Source organism: Patiria miniata, unplaced genomic scaffold, assembly GCF_015706575.1.
Source record: "Patiria miniata isolate m_02_andy unplaced genomic scaffold, ASM1570657v1 HiC_scaffold_7, whole genome shotgun sequence".
NCBI classification, from domain to species: Eukaryota; Metazoa; Echinodermata; class Asteroidea; order Valvatida; family Asterinidae; genus Patiria; species Patiria miniata.
The window spans coordinates 22,871,018-22,887,183 of record NW_024037074.1 but is presented as its reverse complement, the minus strand read 5'-3'; the positions used below and the strand labels follow the sequence as shown (position 1 = coordinate 22,887,183).

General features: G+C 40.6%; 1 protein-coding gene across 2 annotated transcripts in view; it reads left to right on the top strand.

The window, feature by feature from the left end:
• Nucleotides 1-2,522: 2,522 nt before the first annotated feature.
• The window catches only part of LOC119744637 (transient receptor potential cation channel subfamily M member 5-like), a 38,013-nt gene continuing 24,369 nt past the window's right edge, over nt 2,523-16,166 (top strand). The window contains exons 1-8 of one of the 2 annotated variants that reach the window (XM_038220683.1): nt 2,523-2,625; nt 3,480-3,568; nt 5,143-5,250; nt 6,374-6,491; nt 7,540-7,717; nt 13,740-13,918; nt 14,084-14,267; nt 14,641-14,806. In XM_038220683.1, the coding sequence (XP_038076611.1) occupies nt 3,540-3,568; nt 5,143-5,250; nt 6,374-6,491; nt 7,540-7,717; nt 13,740-13,918; nt 14,084-14,267; nt 14,641-14,806 (962 nt within the window). In that variant the 5' untranslated portion in view covers nt 2,523-2,625; nt 3,480-3,539. The remainder of the gene's footprint in view (nt 2,626-3,479; nt 3,569-5,142; nt 5,251-6,373; nt 6,492-7,539; nt 7,718-13,739; nt 13,919-14,083; nt 14,268-14,640; nt 14,807-16,166) is intronic. The other variant, XM_038220685.1, reaches the window with a different exon arrangement.

Here is a 16,166-nt window from a genome sequence, read left to right as displayed (position 1 = left end):
TGGTTTCCTTTGAAAGCCCTCGCAAAATGTTCCAAAACTTTTGACATGCACCCGTCTCGTGGTTCGGATCACTGTTTTTTCACTCTTGAAAATTGTTCCTGGTCACGGCGGATTCCGAGATTCATCCCAAAAAATGGATTTGAGGCTTTGCATGGCGAAGATAGGTATTAAGACATGCAGTTGTGTAATCAAGAAAAAACCGTCTGCAATTATGTGGTCAAGTCCCCCCCCCCCCCCAAAAAAAATGGATCAGCTTTCATGTTTGAGATACGAATGTGATGTAGCTTGCGCAGTAAATATACATTATTATTTGGTATCATGATTATTATTATTTGCACTCTCTAGATAGTATTTCAAATGATTGAACATGTTGATACTTAAAGAACTTTATGTGTGTATGACTCTCTATAGTATGTATACTATACTATAGTTCCGATTAACTTATAGAAAACATACAAAGGTTAAGTTTCAACAGCAGATTCTTAAAGATATATTTATTGCATTTTGTCTTGCAATAATGTTTATTCCTGAATATATTCTACCAACACTCTTGGTGACACCTTGAGTATTTTGCTAGCCGTTTTTATGCTGCGTTTAATTTTGTTTACCTGTAGTGCACCGACCTTTGCATTCCAGTTGCTAAATACCTATTTTAACCCTGACCGGGTTTCACTGTTCACGCATGGTTTCTTCATAGTTTCTGTGCCTTTCAGTGGCGTAGCAAGGTAATTGTTGTAAAACAAATTGTTTGTGTGTGTGTGGGGGGGGGGGGGGGGGGGGTAGCCGAGAAAAGGGCACTTACCCATCCTTGCTGAAAGGTAGATAGGGTTTTCAGAAGAGGAAGGTCTGCTTGCCCAGTTAAGGAAGAGGAAGCTGTCTATGTATGGACATTGGAAGCGCCGATCAGATAGCCTATTGCAGATGACACTAGAAGGAGAAGTAGAAGGGAAGGCCAGGCCAGGACGTAGGAAAACAGGATGGATCGATAACATCAGGAAGTGGACGGATGGAGGAATGGCCGTGGCAAGAGCAAAGGCACACAAGAGAATGCCGACGGTTCTTTGAGGACTATGGCAAAACAGCAGCAGCAGCAGATAGGGTTTTGTCACCGGTCACTTGGCCTCCCTAAAGTCAAAAAGTAATAACCCTATGCAGACTGGTCCGCCAACAATTAAGATGCATGGCTGCCTCGATCAGCAAAGATAATAAATTTCAAGAAAATGACGACCAGATCATTACTTTTGGTTCTTGATTGATTTTAGTGTATAGTATCAAACTTTACTCTACGGCGATATAGTTTCATAACGACACATTTTAAAGATCTTTTCCATAACTAAAAAGGATGTCGTCAGTGATGGTCACCGATACTGTCTTGAGGTGGTAGCCAATTTAGTGTTTCTGATATATGAGAACAAAGGGTAACATCGTGCAGTTTTGGAATCAGCAGGTTATAAGAGACCAAGAAACCACCCTCCCCCGAAAAAAAATGTTTGAATTGTAAAACCGGGTGATCGGTCGTCGGACATCTTGCCCGTACGTCCTGTCAACGGCAAACGTGGACGTCATTTTGAAAGCCATATTGGATTTCAAAAAAGGAAAGTGGGCCAATCTTTGAGTGACCATTAAAATAAATATGAAAATATAAAACACTGGATTATATATCACACTGTTAGAAAGGGCCTATTAAGTAGCACGTATATTATGCTGAAGGCCATCTTGGCGGCAATTTAAGATACCTCAATTTCCTCAAGAATGCCGAGGTAGCATTATACGGATTCGGAATCAGCAGGTCTAAAAGACCTAGAAACCATCAAGAGCCCGTACGTGAACGGTTAAAAACCGGGTTAGGTCGTTGTTGGACTATATTGCGCTTTGTGCTTGCTTACTTATGTCAGTGCTTGTCTTATTCTTGTTTGATGAATTATTGTTCTGGTTGTGTTAAGCTAAGGTTGATCAATACCTATTTAGTTTTCAAAGAGTTCTGTTCAACCGAATCGGGATGTCCATACTTCATTATGTTCAGGGAAGTGGGATCTCCACCATTACCCTCAAATTTGTCCGTAAGAAGAACACAAAAGATATTGTTTCAATTTCCGATTCCATTTTCCAAATTCCATTTTCTAAAAGGTTGGTGAGACTCGTCCGATTACAAAATAAAACCGGGGCATGAATGACTTGAAGCAGTTAACTGGGGTCCCATTCAGTCTTTTTTCGTCTGTCGTGCGATAAAGTAATTTGTTGAACAAAATATGAGTGACGAAAAATTCCAAATCCGGTCTTTGACCACAATTAACTTAAGACCTGGCAGGAAAACCGCTTTCCCTTTCGTTTCTTTCATTATTATAGCTAGGTATAGGCTACTATAGGTTTTCATCATCACAAAAGCATGTATCCGGGTTCAGACAAAGTTAACGCACCGCCAGAATTCCTTTCCATTCATAATGGAATCCCTGACCTCCCTCCCGCCAGAAAAAAAAAAATCAAAGAAAGATCCGGTTCTGCATAACAATTTGGTTGACATTGGTGATCACAAACCGTGAAGTAAAAACCATCATAAAAGCCCTCGGTCGATAACAAGTCTGTCACATGCACAGTGGCCGCCGCTGAGCTGTTGACAAACATCAGGTAGGTCCTTGTCACTCAGTTTTCTGAAAAATCTCTCAAACGATATTTTGTTTCAAAGTCTGTATTGTGCGAAGCTGTATTAGGGACATGGTGATTTTTCCTATTATACCTCTACTAAACCGTACGTACTAGACTGTCCATCAATTGGGCTGTTCCAGGACCTAGTGTCCCTTTAACTTTTATAAAAACATGAGAAGAAATTAGGAAATTAGGGGGAAAAAAGTGAATTTGAACGTTATGAAATTCGGACTTTATTTCCCGTTTAAAAAATCCTCCAAATCCTCAGGAAAAGGAAAAGAATTGGGGTGCAAAACCGAGATTCGAACCCGCAACCTTGCGATGCAAAATCCTCACGTCTATCGGCTGAGCTGTCGCACTGCTCATCAAAACGTGGGGAAACAAATAATCATATACCTGCGTGCGTATCATAAAAGTATCGTAGAGAGCGCTAAGCAACCATCTATGTGGATGTCGTTTGGGAGAAAAAAATCGCCGCCCGGCCAGGCCTCCATCGCAAAAATCAGCTGCGCCAATATCTGTCCCCGAAAATTGACCAAAATAAGCCCCTAAGTGTCCCATACCATATTTCGTGCTTTTTCACAAATAAATTCACGAAAACAAAGTTTGTGAAGCATTTCATTTATTTATTAGGTATTTTATTTGAAACTTAGGGGTGTCGTTTTTTGGAAATTTTTGGGGGACCGACCGACCGACCAACACCAAAAGGACTTGTAGAAGCTCCTGCCAGAACTTAAAAACCTAGTCATGGTGACCTCGGCACAGCCACTAATTTGAAAAATTTCACATTCCTGGCCTGCGGAAGACAAGGTAATAACCATTACTTTCATTAACAGGCTTTCAACTTGCCCAAAGCAACTCGAGATGCTCAATGACTGTAGGCCGAACTGTGAAAAATGACCGAAGTTGCAAGAAATTCTTCGACGTAAGTTTGCTTTTACGTCAACAGTGTGACATGTTACGAAGCGCTTCCATCATTTTGGAATACAAGATGTACTTTTTCGTTCAGTAAAAGTCAGTGGCGTAAATTTGTGGCGGGGACTGGGTGGATGGGGGATGACTATATCAAACACTTAACCAGCTTGGGAATTCGAAAGGAGGGAGGGGGAGGGGGCTGGACACCACACGACACTAGGTTGCGCTATTCATGATACAAATGTACATCTTATACTTACGCCCCAAAACGGCGCACTTCAAAAATGCTGTACAAGTAATATAGTATAGATTTTGATTATGTCTACTAGGGAACTTTGACAAATACCTCAAAATCCACCTGTTTTGTTTTTCACCACGAAAAAGTGGATGGGGGATCCAATGGCGAATCCCCGGTCCTGGTAAAAAAAGTGTTTGGGAAGAGCTATAAAGTCGGACGGTGATTTTTCTTTTTTTTCTTCACAATTCCCTCCATATTAGGCCTGCAATTTGAAAAGTTTTAATAAACATTGTATATATGTCTCCAGACAACGGAGGACGGGTGTGGGCTCCTTTGATATCGCCTTGAAATTCCTTTGATATCGCCTTGAAACACACTATGAAGCATTAAAACTGGGCTCACTTGTCAAAAAGTGTTTGCTATAAACATAATGGCCTGTCATGGTACTGAATCAAGAAATACACCAAAAAACAAAAAAACAAAACCCAGAAGTTGCTCTTGCAAAAAAAGGAAATGTTCGTGTTGAAGCAACGGTAAGACTTTAACTTCCGCCGGCCTTGAATGACACCACGTTTCTGGTAATGAATATACAGGGTGGTTAAAAAAAAAGGACACCCACCTTTGACAGCAATTTTCACCTACTTAATGAACTTATTTCAAATATTTTTTCACATAGTAGTAAAGTATAGGCCTTTAACCATGCATGGTGAAAAAAGCTTAGTGAAAGTCGCAAAAATAGTGATATTATGCTAATTTGAATATAAGTCACCAAAATCAGCCTTGTCCACGGGTTATTCTATGTAAATTGGACGTTTTCGTAGTTCATAAAAATTTAAAAACCTTCCCACCAAAATATATTTTGCCCTGGAAACTTTTATTGAAGCTGTCCAATTATTCATGACAGTGTTAAGATCATCTACTCAATGAGCTGTCGGCTTAAGTTCATCGTTGCATAACATTACCAATCAAATGGCATGCCCTTTCAAAAGAAGCTCCGATAGCTGAGCTCAGTCAAGCGAAGGGAATGTATACCTCTGTGGACAAACAGGTTTCGCACATGAAATGTTCAAATTAGCATAGCTCAACGACAAAATGTGCAAAAGCAACGATTTTTTTCGTCACATTTGCTTAAAGGCCAGTACTTTAATAGCTACTAATCGACAATTTAAAATGATTTTTAAAAATAGGTGAAAATTTCGGTCAAATGTGGGTGTCCTTTTTTTAAAAACCACCCTGTACAGACAAAGCTTGAAACTAAACAGGTAAAATGATGATTGAATTTTACACACGGATGCGTTTCGATAATTTTAATAGATAAATACTCTGTTATATCATTATGTCCTCAGGGGACGTTTGGTTGATGGCGATATGGACGGCCCGGACAGTCCTGGATCACTTATCCATCGACTTCATGATGGGGTCATGAGAGCCATTCGTCCTGGCTCGTACGCAAGGTATTATTTCCCCAAATATGGCCCGATACCAATTCAGTGTTTTAATGTTGTACTAAGTGATATCTCGATAAGTCAAACTCTGATAACACAAAACAACTGTTAAGTCAAACAAAGAATGCATTCCCTTCAGAAGTATACTCTCTAAATTCTAAAGAGTGAAAATTCACTCCATTTGAGTGAAGATTCACTCCCACAGTCGAAAACTAGGGACTAGACGTTTTAGAGTGAAATTTCTTCAATCGTAAAGATCGAGGTTTCACTCGAGCTTCGACTGAAGTGGTTCATTTTTTAGACTATGTCAATCGAAAATGAGAGTGATTTTCAATGTAAAACGTCTAGTCCCTAATATCACTCTTTGGAATTTAGGGAGTAACATTGATATATACAACCCTGCTTAACTCAAAACACTGCTTAACTCAAAACTCAAAGTCATTTCTTTGTTTTCGTGTACTAAAGTTTTCGAGTTTGAAAGTGTACTTTCAAAATGCTCCTATTTTAACCAGAATGAATTTCCTGAGCTGAAATTTGGATTTAATATCCCTTACATAAAATACTTCAATTTGCGACGGATCAACACACCTTGGAAATTCCTAGTGTTTGAGTAAAATCAATATATCTATTTTGTGATAACCTTGTGGAGACGTATTCACCTATAGAAATTGCCCTGAGGGAGACGTATACAATCTTTTGTTCCCTATTTATTGTGCACATGTCTCCAGAGGCACGTGTCACAGATCAACGTCGCTGCTGCCTGGTTTATGCGGTCCAATCAGAAGGAAAAGTGGGGTGATGGCATTGTGGACCCATTGTCCTTTTTCTAAAAAAAACTTCACCCCAGAATTCTGGATTTCAAAGAAGGAAAAGTAGGGTGGCATTGTTCCCTTTGTTCGATCACCCCAGAAGTCGCTCTGGTCAGAACGTCCAGACATTTTTTGTTCGGAAGTCCACACAGTGAATCTAATGCTTGTACACAAAAATTCCTGGAATTATCCAGCGATCCCTGTTTTTTGCTATAGGCAAATGTTTTGAGTTGCATTAGACCTGTATAATTACAGGTCTAAAAGTACATGTACTTATAGAAACGTTTATTGCAGTGAGGTGTGCATGTTATTTCTTTCCTCAGCATTCACAGCGATGACATTGAAATGAATATGACCTCCAGTGATGTAGGTGGATCTCCTACTACAGGGCTCGTCGGGTTCGGAACGTCTGCAGATAATATGGACGTCAAGTACAAACCGGTAAACGTACTCCTTAAACCTAATTTCCATCTTCTTTAACTTAAATGACATCCGAATATAATTAATGCAACTAAAAGTAGTGTGTGATGTAAAGCTGTAGAATGCATCTTTAAATTGAACGCTAATCGAGAAGTTTTAGATGTCTCTTGTCGGATTAATTCAGTTTCGTTAGTTTTCTTATTTTTTTACTATACAGAAACAGAAATGAATAGATGAAGGATTAAATTCTAAGAACAATTTAATTGGTTGGTATGGTCCGACATCTAACTACCGGGAAAAGATTCATTTTTTCATTTATGCAAACATTTATTTTAACATTTCTGATTATTTATTGTACAAAATGAACAATGAGTCTATGAAAAATAAAACATTAAAACGAGTAAGGAACCGTAACATACTAAATTTACCAACATGTAATGTAGATAATCTACAAATCTACGACTCGTTAACAAATAATACATTTTTAAAACAGCAATATGGTGGCATGTGCAGAAGCCAAAGGCTTTATATTGCCATGCCAGGACAAACAAACAAAAACAATTTACAAACATGACAGGACAAACAAGAAACAAAGACAAGAACAATTATCTGAATTCTATGCAGAGCGTAAATGAATTCAAGCGTGCCTGCCAAACTTGGAGCGAAAAGAAGAGAAAAAGAGAAAGAACAAAAAAGAAACAGCAGTCTGGAGGAGGGAATTTGCGCGATAGCGAGAGAATAGCTATAAAGGGGAAATCAATTCCGCTTTGAAGGAGTTCTTCAAAGATGAAGCCCAAATGGAAAAAAGGGCTACAGCCCGGGCTCTAGCAAAGACTTTTGTCTGGACTACGGCCTATACTTTTCAGATCAAAATAATCTGAGGCCGCGTATCGTTTATAATAATTATGTTATCTTCACTGACCGATACAGGTATTTAAGTAATTGTTTCTGAGTCATTCGAGCAAGACGAATAGATCATTAGGAAATTATGGGGACGAACAAATGGTTAAGAAAAAGTGCTGATTGGGTTCCCTCACATACATGTACTATCTTGTTTTAATCGTACCAGTATATGACGATCGTCCCGTCTGAGAGCGAAGATGTCATCCTGGACAGCCTGAGATCCCAGTGGGCCTTGAAACTTCCTAGGCTCCTCATCTGCATCCTAGGGGGTAAAGATTCTGATATGAAGTATGACTTGGAGAAAGTAATCTGTAAAGGTCTTGTTCAGACAGTTCTGAGTACGGGTGAGTACACTACAGACTCATGGCGTATATATAGATTTTGAGACGGGGGAGCCTTGATACTTCATTTTCAGAAAGTATGGTTCAAAACTTTTGTTACGTTTGTAAAAACGGTTGTGAGGTGTTGTTGCTTTCATTTCCTTAAAACAATGGCCAAATTTCAACTGGGGGAGGAGGCAAGCTGGCTGTTCCCCTGCTGGATACGACAAAGAATAAGTACAGTTTCAGCTGTCTTCATTTGCTAACCAATAGGGTTAACGTGCTGTACTTCAACTTGTTTCCCTCTTTGCAGGTTATTTAGTAACATTTTCGCCCAAATTGAATTGAAAATCTGGCAATTTCAAATATTGGCTTTGTTTTACTTTTGACGTCATTTTCCGGTTTTATTTTGAAGTGCGCAATACATTTAAAATGTGCTAATAGTTTAAACAAGTAAAAAGTACATAAGTATTACAGGTTAAAATTGTGATTCGTTCAAGTAGGCTCCTTGTGGACTCTTTTTTTCCGATTTTGTGCCTAATGTATAAAACTCCTTGTAGTGGGGGGGCCAATGTACTTCCGTTGGCATTTCATGTTAATTTATGGCAACCATTATAAATGTAATCTTATGAGTGCTGAGAACAAGAAAATTGATGTTGCCATTTTTTCCATTGACCTTTAGTGACCTTGACCTGAGGTCAAAGTTCATGGGTCATTTTCACCTAAAATTTGCCTTTCGGAAGGGTTTGCGAAGATTTTCGAGGCAAGTGAGCACATATTGTATTTGGTTGAGAGTTTATCCATTACAATAAATGTTATTATTAATGTATTTATGGGTTTTCCTGAAGAAAACATGGGAAAATGTCACTTTTGCCCGAAAAGGGCCGGGTTGTTTTGACCATCTCACGCAGATTTCGCCCCCCCATGACCTCGGCCATCGAGTGACGAAAAATTATGAAACTCGGTACATGCATAGAACAACTTAACATGAACAAACCCAAGAAATTTCATGACTATGGGTCAAAGGGTTTTGGAATTACGGCTAATTAATTATTCATAAGCACGTATGGTAATTCAAATGTGTACACTACGTATATGGGGAAATTCAGTTTTGACGGAGGGTAGCGCCGAAAATATTTCGCTGCGCGGCAATCTGTGGTTCGAATTTTATGTTTTTGGTATCAAAAGATGTGCAAGACTCGAGGCTAAAAAGTCAGGACAGCTCAGGCCGCAAAATAAATAACTTTTCAAGAGTATCGCGGAAAAAGTTGAAAGGGGGGAAATCTGCCCCCCCTTTTAGGGCCAAAATATGACCAACCCTTTAGTGCCTGGCATTTAAATATGAAATGTTGTAAAGTGTCCTCTGCAGTACCGCACTCACACAGGGTGTTTGTCGGTTGAGGAAAATCCCCACTTCTTCATGGTGCGTTTGGTGCGAGCCACTTCAGAGCGGAGGTGATTTAAGCACCTCCAGGTCTTCCATCCTAATGCCACCGCCACAATCCACAAAACAGCCAAAGCCACGCATAATTATCGGGATTTAATAGCCACAGCAGCATCATTGGCTATCATTCCAGCACAGACGTCGACGCTTTTGAATCGCTGGCGGAAGCAAGTCAACTGAGCCTTATTCACAATCAGGCATGCAACTTTTCCTCAGATCAGCTGATTTCCTCTTTTTTTATTCTCATTTCTGCCATTCAAAATTGAAAATCACTGTACAAAGTCTTCTGAATTTAGGAATTTCCTCTTTTTTGGTGAGTTTACAGTTGCATGCCTGCACAATGCGAAACTGTCGAAGTTTTCCACAGTGGAGGCTGGAGATAAAGTTTCAACCCTGCTCTAGCCCTTGTGAGCCACAACATCGCCTAACTTAGCAACAAGATGGTCCTTGACCCCATTCCAAAAACCTGACATCGCCATATTGGAATCAAAGTGACTGCTGCTGTCTCTTCGCAACAATTCCATTCCACCGCTGTTTCAACTTCTAACTGTGAAGGCTTCACCAAAGAGCTCAAACACCATCTAGCTGACATTGATCCAACCCCTGATAACTATGACACCGGTTTGTTGATGTGGTGGTGCATGAACATCCCTAGGGGCTGCCGCACTGATTACATCCCAGGCTTAGCATCCCGTAGTGCTGAACTTTACAGGATATAGAAATGCATGTATGAAAATGACTCTCTTGCTGTCGATACCATCTCATCTGGGGAGGAATTAATAACAGCCATATCATAACAGCTTCAAAGCTTGTGGCAAACCCTTGTGGTAACCACCAATATGGCCAAGAAGCCAATATGGCCTCCAAGCCTGGAGCATAATATAAAAAAAAAGCTCAGCCAAGTGAACAGCATTGTAACATCACCGCCAACCAAATAGCCCACAACATCTGCTATGTAAATGGTAAAGTGCCACGTTCTCCTAATAAGCGACCGAAAGCCAAGCTCCGCCAGAAAGACCCCGCCATCGACCTAATTGGCTTCATCAAATCCTTCTCTGCTAATGAACTTGCGACTGGCATAAATGAAGAACAGGAAATCAACCAAACTGGATAACATTTTCACCAAAGAACTGAAACATCTTGGACCAAACGCCTCAAATTGGTTACTCCAGCTCATCAACACCTGCCTCGCCACACAAACAATACCTAAAGTGTGGCAAAAGTCGAAGGTCATCGCCCTCCTAAAACCCGGGAAAGACCCAATATATGTCAAAACTTATCGTCCTTAAGTCACACATTCAAGTTGCTGGAATATTTCCTCCTCAACCTTCTTGCCTCTTCATTGAGAAACAACTGATACAGGAACAAACAGGCAGGCAGGCTTCCGTCCCGGCAAATCTGCAACAGGAGAGCTTCTAAATCTCACTCAGTACATTAAGGACTGCTTCATAAGAAAAAAATAGATCACCGGTGCTGTCTTTGTTGATCTTACAGCTGCTTTTGACAGTGTTAACCGTTGCTGACTCCTTCAGAAGATCCTGGACATGACGGCAGACCTGACCCTTTGGTGTTCTACTGAAGAACCATCGTTTCTTTGTAGTATTCAAGGGCAGAGTAGAGTACGTCTTCAAAGGAACGGTCCCCCAAGGGAAGACGTTGACCGATGCTCTTGACCAGTCACAGCAGTGCTACACTGTGAGTCACCTGAAAGCGATCAATCCTGCTATTAAGACCCAAGTGAGTGCCTCCTGGGTTGACCAGGCTGGTGGCGTCTCCCCCACTACATGAGATGCATCATCAAGCATGCAGAAGCCTTACCTACAGGATCCAATGCAGGATGGAAGACCTGGAGGTGCTTAAATCACCTCCGCTCTGGAGTGGCTCGCACCAAAAGAAGTGGGGATTTTCCTCAACCGACAAACACCCTGTGTGAGTGCGGTACTGCAGAGGACACTTTACAACATTTCATATTTAGATGCTAGGCACTAAAGGGTTGGTCATATTTTGGCCCTAAAAGGGAGGGGGGGGGTGGATTTTCCCTCTTTCAACTTTTTCCGCGATACTCTTGAAAAAATTATTTATTTCATGGCCTGAGCTGTCCTGACGTTTTAGCCTCGAGTCTTGCACATCTTTTGATACCAAAAACATAAAATTTGAACCACAGGTTGCCGCGCAGCGAAATATTTTCGGCGCTACCCTCCGTCAAAACTGAATTTCCCCATATACGTAGTGTACACATTTGAATTACCATACGTGCTTATGAATAATTAATTAGCCGTAATTCCAAAACTCTTTGACCCATAGTCATAAAATTTCTTGGGTTTGTTCATGTTATGTTGTTCTATGCATGTACCGAGTTTCATAATTTTTCGTCACTCGATGGTCGAGGTCATGGGGGGGGGGGGCGGAATCTGCGTGAGATGGTCAAAACAACCCAGCTTTTTTCAGGCAAAAGTGACATTTTCCCATGTTTTCTTCAAAAAAACCCATAAATACATAAATAATAAAATTTATTATAACGGAGAAACTCTCAACCAAATACAATATGTGCTCACTTGCCTCGAAAATCTTCGCAAACCCTTCCGAAAGGCAAATTTTAGGTGAAAATGACCCATGAACTTTGACCTCAGGTCAAGGTCACTAAAGGTCAATGGAAAAAATGGCAACATCAATTTTCTTGTTCTCAGGACTCATAAGATTACATTTATAATGGTTGCCATAAATTAACATGAAATTTCGACGGGAACCCCAAATCTACACATTGGCCCCCCTACTATTGTTTAAATTCCAGTATAATATAGTTTTCCAAGATACATATTTGTTTCACCTTTCTTGTCTATTTAATCAGGGAACCTATGACTTTTAATAAGGGAATAAATGTGTGTAACACAATATTATAACACTCTGTTTAAGACTGGTGGGAGTCTGGATGGGTGATAATTACCCGAGGCGAAGCCGAGGGTAATTATCACCCATCCAGACTCCAACCGGTCTTAAACAGAGTGTTTAATACCGACTCAACACATATCTATTCCCATTCATAAATACCTTTTCGTTAAAAAAAACCCCCAAATCTTTTCGGTCCGAAAATCAAAACAAGCCAAAAACAAGACGTTGCCAACCATTATTACTATACCTCATACATATTCATGATCGAGAGGCGAACGTTCACTGGTCAATTCACCATCACGTGCCAGATGTTATTCTTGCTGTTTACCAAACGCGCGCGCGAGGATTCACGCACATAGTAAATACGCATGCGTAGTAGACTGTCGCATGGGTTACCCGTGCGACAGTCTACTACGCATGCGCTTTACAGAGCAATCAAGGAACTGTCGCACGGGTGCAGTACGCGCGCGCGAACATCGCACAGGAGAGATGCATGGTTGCACGGTTCGCGTAAATGTTAATTTCCAGAGCTCAATGATGCCGTACTGGAGAAAATGTATAGACCGTGTAAAGATGTCTCCTGTACAAAAGAAAGTTGTACACATTGCAAATAACTGTATTTACAGCTGTAGTAACTGTATTATATTGCAAACAAACCGAACTAGTAATTGAAGTTGAATCTTTTGATGAGCTGTACAAGTTTCCCCAAATTTTGTTTTAGGTGCATAATAATAAAACAAAATTCGGCAACTGAATTTGTATGAGGTATAGTAAAACAAATATAACATGGTTTATTTCGGGTTGACAGTCGATATTAGCTCCCCTCGGTATTGGAAGTTGACAAACTAGTTCCCTCGTCTTCGCCTCGGGAACTAGTTTGTCAACTTCCAATACCTCGGGGAGCGAATATCGACTGTCCACCCTCAAACCATGTTATATTTGTATAATATAATATGGAATGCCCCTCCACATCTCGTTACCTTATAACGCGTCGCGCGTACTGCGTGATGTCGCGCAAAACGCAGCTGGGCTAGTATAGTGTGAATTTCGGACCATAAAATACTGATTCACTGGTAGTATTGCGCATGCATACGTGAGGAATGTGAACGTTCAATGGAGATCAATGGTTCAACCAATGAAACGTTAAAATGCACCGGATTTCATGAGAGTCAATTTTTCCTGTGACACTGGAAAAGTGTTTTAGACTAGCTAGCCATGTCTTTATCATCCGTTTAAGACCGGCCACGTGACGGGCTCTCAACCAATAGGAATGCGTAAACTGTCTTAGGTATTTATGAATACCTTATATTTTTGATATTTATAATTATAGTAATAAGCCAACTGCGTTAACTTTTTAAACAAAATTCAGTTCTTTTATGAATTCCCTATAGTACTGTGATTAAACGAATTATTAAATGTGTACACATGAGCGTCGCCAGGAGGGGGCAAGGGGGCGCTTCCCCCCCCCCCCCGGAAAAGCACCCACCAAGAAAAAAAAAAGGAAAAAAGAAGATGATGTGCGAATTCATATTGTTGTTAATTTATTGCACATTTAACAACATTTGTACTTTCTCTAGCATATTCTCTTTATTATTTTTCGAGTGCGTACGCCAAAGGATTTGGGGAAATAACGTGCTGTGCCCCCCTCTATAAAAGAAATCCTGGCGACGCCCATGGGTGCACAATTTTCAATTTTCGTTCTTGATTCTGCAGATGTTTGGTTGTTCACGAGTGGACTTCAGCGTGGATTGATAAAGAGCATCGGAGAGGCTTTGGCTGAGCATGCTACTGGTCGCGCTATAATCAAGAACAGAGATCTCGTGGCAGTGGGCGTAGCACCGCTTGGTATTCTAAAACAAAAAGAGAAGTTTAGACAACAACACAATAAACAGGTATGTACAACGTTCAAGAATAAAAGACCAGTATTAAATTCCTGCCTTATTATGATGTTTGTGATAACCTTATACATTGTATTCCAACCGAAAATCTGAATTCATTGTCGCATTCACCATCAATATGAGATGATACCAATGTTTATTGATCGGGCGTTTATATAGTGTATTCCAGTTATACAGTTGGACTATTCTGCACAAGGGAGCAGTCTCAAACTGGAACCAAATCATACTCACTTCATCTTAGTGGATGACAAAGGACAGGAACGTGGTATCGAGGCCAAGGCGAGGAACCGACTGATCAACAAGATATCAACTATGAAGATAGAAGGAACACATGACAGCAATGGTGGGTGGGAAAAAAATCCATCTTATAAATAGTTTATGCGGTACCAGCTGCTATGTACATCAGATTCGAATCTAGCCAACCGATCCCGTTAACTCGGTTGTCGAGTGGTAAGACGTCTGCACAAGAAAGCAGGAGGTCGTGGGATCGAGTCCCACCCGAGTGATTTTTCCAACTTCCACTCGGGAGGTAACACACTGAGTATACAGTGTTTAAACGTCGGTGAAGGACAAAGCCTAATTTGATTGAATTGTGGGTGAAGTTCACACGTTAACAGTTGGAAGGTCCAAACCGCATGGTTTAAAACGATTTCACCTTGAACTACCTTTGTTAAGTTGCACTTGTGTTGTTTTATTTTACATTTCTCACTTTCCAGCAAGAATTCCTGCTGTGTATCTCCTCATCGGCGGTGACGTCACGGTCTTCGATACTCTTGAGGATGCCACCGAACACAACATTCCGATCGTTGTCTTTCATAAAACCCAAGGGGCGGCCTTCGTACTGGATGAAATCAGTTTCCTGCAAAAGGAGCACCATGATTCGTAAGTCAACATTCGTTTTGGTTGATCGATGATGAGATACATTTCCCATGAAATAATATTGTGTCTACAGAGTCTATAGAAATACTATTGTGTCTGTAGAAATACTACTGTGTCATAGAGGGCGTGCGAGGCTAGCTGACGTCTCAAAAGATATTGTCGTTGGAACGGAAACTTGGTTGCAAAATACTCAAGTTAATTTGTGCATGCGCATTACCAGATCTTCCGGGATAGAACAACATAAACCACAGACGGTAGTGTATTTTTGGCTTTGAAGACAAACTAAATCGCAAGGCAAGAACCTGATTTACAGACAGATTGTGAATAGATTAGGTCCAGTATGCATGCATGTATAGGGGAAACCAGCACTTTACATTTGTGCCTTAATATATAGAAAACACTTTGGAGAAACTGAAATTGATGAAAACTACATCAATGAAATAGGACACTGCTGTCTATGAAATGCATAAACTTCCAGACGTGGGCTGGGATAGAATCAGTTTCAACACAGGAGGGAGATATCCCGCAGTTAGTATAATAAAGCAGATGATCGACTTAACTCATAACCAGGACCTGCATCAAGTTGTTTTAAACCCAACTAGAGAGGATAACCTTGGACCTGGTCTTTACAAGCTGTTCTCTCATTGATGCAAAATGTAAACATCCTGCCTGGTGCCTCAGATCATGAGATAGTGTCAGTGGATTTTCTTTTGTCATCTCAGAAAACCAAACAGCCGCGAAGGAAGGTTCTCGTGTACAAAAAGGGAATTTTGACCAAATACAAAAGGACTTCATAAAGTATGCGGAGTCTATCACTGGAGAAACCTACAACAGCTCATATGTAAATCAGCTGTGGCTTATTTTTGAAAAAAGCTTTGACTTCTGTAGTGAATCAACACATCCCTACAAAAATGGTTAAGCCAAACAACAGCCTACCCTGGTTAAAGCACTCTCATAAAAAAGATGCTCAGACATAAGCGCAAAGCTTATAATAAAGCTCGCAAGACCGGCTTGGACTCGGATTGGGAAATATTTAGAAGCCCCCGTGCACCTCAGATCGCAGCCTGAGGAAATCACGTAGTGAGTACCTTCACGATGTATGTAAAAACTTGGCCATAAATAACACCAAACCTTTCTGGAGTTACATGAAAAGCCTAAGACAAAGTTCCACCGGTGTATCAGCACTAAAAACAGTCAATGGTATTGCTATACATCTGCACTTGTCTTGAGGAGGCGAGTGCATTAAAAAACCAAGTCCAAAGAAGACTGCAATAGTTTTTCATCACTGGAAACTACAGGAACACCCTCGATATCGCCAATTACTATTACAACTGAAGGCATTGTGAAGCTACGTCAAGATCTG